The sequence below is a fragment of the Pan paniscus genome, chromosome 15 (genome assembly GCF_029289425.2).
Source record: "Pan paniscus chromosome 15, NHGRI_mPanPan1-v2.0_pri, whole genome shotgun sequence".
In the NCBI taxonomy this organism is placed as follows: Eukaryota; Metazoa; Chordata; class Mammalia; order Primates; family Hominidae; genus Pan; species Pan paniscus.
In genome coordinates this window covers 96,976,060-96,981,104 of record NC_073264.2, presented here as the reverse complement: position 1 = coordinate 96,981,104, position 5,045 = coordinate 96,976,060, and the positions used below count along the sequence as shown (strand labels likewise).

Below are 5,045 nucleotides of genomic sequence, written 5' to 3'. Positions count from 1 at the left end.
GCTCCCAATTTAACTGTCCCTGTCCCTATTTATCCATCATCCAAGACCATCCATTATTCTAGAGCACTCTGATCAATAAAAGGGGTCCAAGCATCAGGAGCAGGCAAGGAGAACCAAAAGACATCAAGAAACCGATTTGCTTGAGAAAAGCAGCGATTCTTCCTTTCAGAGTTCTCCATGGCTGAGAGAGAAAATGCCCAAGACATCATGTATGTGACTTAGATACTGCTTTTTGGGAGGTTAAGAGTAGCATGAAGAACTTAAGATGACGATAAGAGTCTAAATTTTTAGTTTCAAGGTTTCAATAGAATGTGGATATATTCAAAACTTTCAAAAAGGACAGTGTTTAGAAAGGGTAAAACTAGGACACAGAAAACACTGGGAATTACCACAACCCCCAAGTGCTTCCGGCTCCAGGAAATAACCATTCATGTGTTTGCTGGAGGTCACACAATTTTCCCCTATTACCTGGTGCAAAATGACTCATCACTTCCCAAAAGCTTCTTTTCAAACCACGATTTTCCCACTTATTTTGGTCCAATGCAGTCCCATTCTTTATGGCCTATAGTCTCACTCCCAACTACCCCCCTGGGGGGTAAAAAAAAAAAAAAAAAAAAAGGAATTCCCTCTAGGCTGGCCCCTAAAACTCAGAATTAAATAAGAGGAGGGGCTGGCAGCCTCCTGGAGACTAAAACAACTTGAGGCTAAATCTACCTTTCCAAGAGTGGAAAATTTATTCAGATAATGTTTGAGAATTCATATATGCCACAATAGGATAAAAACTAAAAGGTAGAAATCTCACACTTTTCCTTCTACCTCCCTCCCCTACTGCCCAACCAGGTTCCAGGCATTATATCACTGTCATTACCATTTCTGCTAAATGGAGACCCCTAGGCACTAATCACACTGGCAACTGCATGGTGACATAACACACCACAACTTTTCCTCTAAAAAGCTGTAGCCCCTTTCTCTCTGGCTGTATTGGCAATTCTCCAGTTACTTCAATACTTTAAAGGCTGCAGCAGCATGCAAAATAATTTCATTTTTTTTTAAAAAAGGTAAGAAAGGTCTTCAGGAGATGGTGAGTTTTATTTTGTCTTGTCTGGATAGAGGTTTTGATTTGCTCTCGAATGTTCCAGGGTGGAGAGAAACTAGGAGAAAAGCACAGGATGTAGAGGTCTATTCGGCATAATCTTCTCCCTCATTTTCATCTTCACCATCAACAGAGAGAGCAGCATACTTGCTTGCAGAACTGAACTTGGAAGCTGGATTTTCCTCAGGTTTCTTTGGCTCAGGTGCAGATCTGGAGTCTTGATCCTTCTTGCCATCTTTCCTATCTGACTCCTTCCAGTGGTCTCTGTTCCCTCCGTCTCCTGGACCACGGCTAGAGTTCCCAGTTTGGCCTTTTGGGGCATTCATCCCATCTACTTTTTCATCTTTCCTTCCTGGTCCTTCCTCAGATGGTTGAGCTGGAGCTACTTTTCCCCCACCACTTGTAGGGGACTGCTGCTCTGTGTCTGAGCTCTGAGATCGAGCAGGAGGGTTAGAACTTCGCTTCACCCAAGCATTCTCCTTTGGTGGAGGGGCTGGCATTACCTTTAGGGGCTGATCAGGTTTGGGAGGTTTAGAAGTTGGAGAGTGGCAATCTTCCTCCTTATTGAGTGTTTCATTTTCTAGAGACTTCTCACTCTCTCTCCTTCGTGCATTTCTGCTAGATGTGGTGGAGGTCCCAGTTTGTGATGACTCACTTCCTGTCCTCGACCGTTCCCGTTCCTGAGTTTCTTCACTTCGCCAGCTTGGGTGTCTCTCCCGAGGCCGTCGTTCTAGTTTTGGCTCATCCAGCTGACGCTGCAACTTCTCTTGTTCCTTCTGTAGCCGTTCTTCTACTTCTCTTTCTCTAGCAGCTGTGTCAACAGGCTTTGCCCCTCCAAAGATAGAAGCAGCTCGAGTGGACTGGGAGGTACTAGCAGAGGAATCATCTTCCTTAGGAGTACTCCGAGGCTTTAGATTCAGTTTGGGTTTTTGGGGGGGACCTCTATCATCACGCCTATAATCATCCCGAGAGTAATCATCTCTGGAGCTCCACGACCGATCATCCCGTCTGTCATATCGGTCTTCATAGCGGTCCCCGCCTCCTCTGTAGTCATCATCCCTGCGATACCCACTGCCAAATGCTCTTCTGCCACTGCCTATCCGGGAATCATAGCCTCTATCATAGTCTCTGCTGCCTTGGTCATCATAGCGATCCCGGCCACCATATCCATCCATATCCCGGCGTGGGCCATCCCGATACCCATCCCGATATCCATCCCGATACCGGTCTGAATCATAACGATCTCGATACTTGTCTCCAAAGCTATCATCACCTCTTCTAGGTGGGTAGTCATCAAAGGTGTCTGTAGCAGGACGAGCCCTCCAGTCTGTATCTGTTTTGTCAGAATCCCGATTTCTATCACGGCCAAAAGAACGATCATCCCTGTCTTTATCCTGTGCTTGATCAGCAACGTCCACTCGAATTCTCCTGTTACCTAGAGACTCTTCATTGAGACTCAGGGCACTGAGCAGGGAATCCAGGTCCTCAAATTCAGCATAACCAAAACCTTTCAACCTCTCTGGATTGCTGGGTTCACGTGGTAAACGCACTGCACTGATATTTAATCCTCGAAAGAATTCCTTAATTGACTCTTCTGTAACATCATAGGGTAGGTTTCCTAGAAAAGCAGTGTAGGGTGGCGATTTGGGAAGACGGCTCCGGTCGATATTGGGTTCCCGAGCAGCCCGTGGAGCAGTGGGAAGGATGGAACGGTCAATTGGAGGCGCCCTATACACATCGTCATCGTTACTGTGCCAAGTTGTCGAAACATCTCCTTCCAGGTCATCCGTTTCATCAGCCCAGCTGACTGGTTTGGAAACATAGGTGCTTCCTCCACCAGTACCCCCATCCTCAGCCAGAAAGTCTGTTAGGGAGATAGTCTTCCCCTTCTTATTCTTCTTTTTTGCTGAGGCCGCCATGTTGGGAGAGGGAAAGAGAACGCAAAAAGCGATGGTTTTCTTTCTAGTTCTATCGATTGTTCAGAAATATATGTTGAATTCTTCAACTATAACTATGAATTGTCTCTTTCTTATTTCAGCTCTATCAGTTTTTGCTTCACACATTTTACAGCTCTGTTGTTTGAGACATACACATTTAGAATTACTATTTCTTCTTGGTAAATTGACTTATCATTGTATGATATCCCTTGCTAGCTCAGATAATTATCTTTGAAGCCTACTTTGTCTTATATTAACATAGCGACTCCTGCTTTCCTTTGATTAATGTTTGCATGGATATATATTTTTTCTATCATTTTACTTTTAACCTGCCTGTATCATTAGCTTCAAGTGAATTTCTTGTAAGCAGAATATAGTTGAGTCATGTTACTAATCTCTGTTTTTCAATTGATGTGTTTGAGTGTGATTATTTACATGATAGGCCTTAAGTCTTATTTTTCTGTTTGTTCTCTGTTTTGTTCTTCCTTCTGGTGGGTTATGTGGACATTTTTAGATTTACAAAGATGTAGAGTTTTGATTTATCTATAGTGTTTTTTAGTGCATCTCTTTGTGTAGGGTATTTTTTTTAGGATTGCTCCAGATATTACTTTATATACATAATTTATTACAGTCTACTCTTATCATCATTTTTAGAGTTTGAGTAAAGGATGATACCTCACTTCCCTTAATGACCCTTAACTCTCCCCCATGTATAATATAATTGTATTAGTCCATTTTCACACTGCTATAAAGAAATACCTGAGACTAGGCAATTTATTTAAAAAAAGAGGTTTAACTTACTCATAGTTCTGCATGGCTGGGGAGGCCTCAGGAAACTCACAATCATGGCAGAAGGCAAAGGAGAAGCAGGCACATTCTTCACAAGGTGGCAGGAGAAAGAGAATGCAGAGGGGAAACTGCCACTTTTAAACTGTCAGGTCTTGTGAGAACTCCCTCCCTGTCACTATCACAAGGACAGCATGGGGGAAACTGCCCCCATGATCCAATTGCCTCCCACCATGTCCCTCCCTTATCAAGTGGGGATTACAATTACAGATAAGATTTGGGTGGGGACACAGAGCCAAACTAGATTAATAATTTTCTTAACTATTTCTTCTACATACATTTAGAACCACATCAGACAATGCTAGAGTTTTTGCTTCAAACATCAAACACAGTTTAGAAAACCAAAGAGGAGAAAGACCACCTATTTTATTACCCATATTTTCACTTAGCCATGTTCTTTCTTCCCTCCAGATGTTCCAAGATTCCTTCTTTTATTGTTTCCTTTCTGTTTAGAGAACTGTCTTTAGCCACTATTTAGGGCAGGTCTGCTGATGACAAATTCTCTTAATTTTCCTTCATCTGAAAATGTCTTCATTTCTCATATATTTTTAAAGGATATTTTCACTAGATGTAGGTTTCTGGATTAACAGTTCTTGCTCTCAGCACCTGAAAATATTGTGCTACTTCCTTCTGGCCTCCATATTTTCTAATGAGAAATTCACTGTTATTCTATTTGTTTTTCTTTTATAGGTAAGATATTGTCTTTCTCTGGCCATTTTTAAGATTTTTTTCATGTTTTTGGTTTTCAGAAATTTAAAATACGATGTGTCTTGGTGTGGATTTCTTTGGTTTATCCTGTTTGAGATTTGCTCAGCATTTTGACTTTGTAGGTTTGTATGTTTTCCCAACTTTGGGGAGTTTTAGCTATTATTATTTCTTTGACTACTTTTTCAGCACAATTCTTGTCTCTCCTTTTGGGACCACAGTGATACAAATTTTAGATTTTTGTTGAGTTTCTACTGGTCCATGAAGCTCTGTTTATGATTTCACATTCTGTTTCTCCTATGTTGTTCAGACTGAGTAATCCCTATTGTTCTATCTTCCAGTTCATTAATTATTCTCTTTATCCCCTCCATTTTGCTGTTCAGCCCATCCACTGAACACTGAACTTTTTATTTTGGTTACTGTATTTTTCAATTCTAAGTTTACCTTTTAATTCTTCTTTATAT

The 5,045-nt window shown here is 41.6% G+C and overlaps 1 protein-coding gene across 1 annotated transcript; it reads right to left on the bottom strand.

Annotated features, from left to right (window-relative positions):
- Nucleotides 1-711: 711 nt before the first annotated feature.
- On the bottom strand, nucleotides 712-3,036 carry LOC100980493 (eukaryotic translation initiation factor 4B-like). Its single transcript, XM_055097990.2, has one exon. It carries the CDS (start codon nucleotides 3,010-3,012, stop codon nucleotides 1,180-1,182), a length of 1,833 nt encoding a protein of 610 aa, XP_054953965.1. The 5' UTR covers nucleotides 3,013-3,036; the 3' UTR covers nucleotides 712-1,179.
- Nucleotides 3,037-5,045: the final 2,009 nt, after the last annotated feature.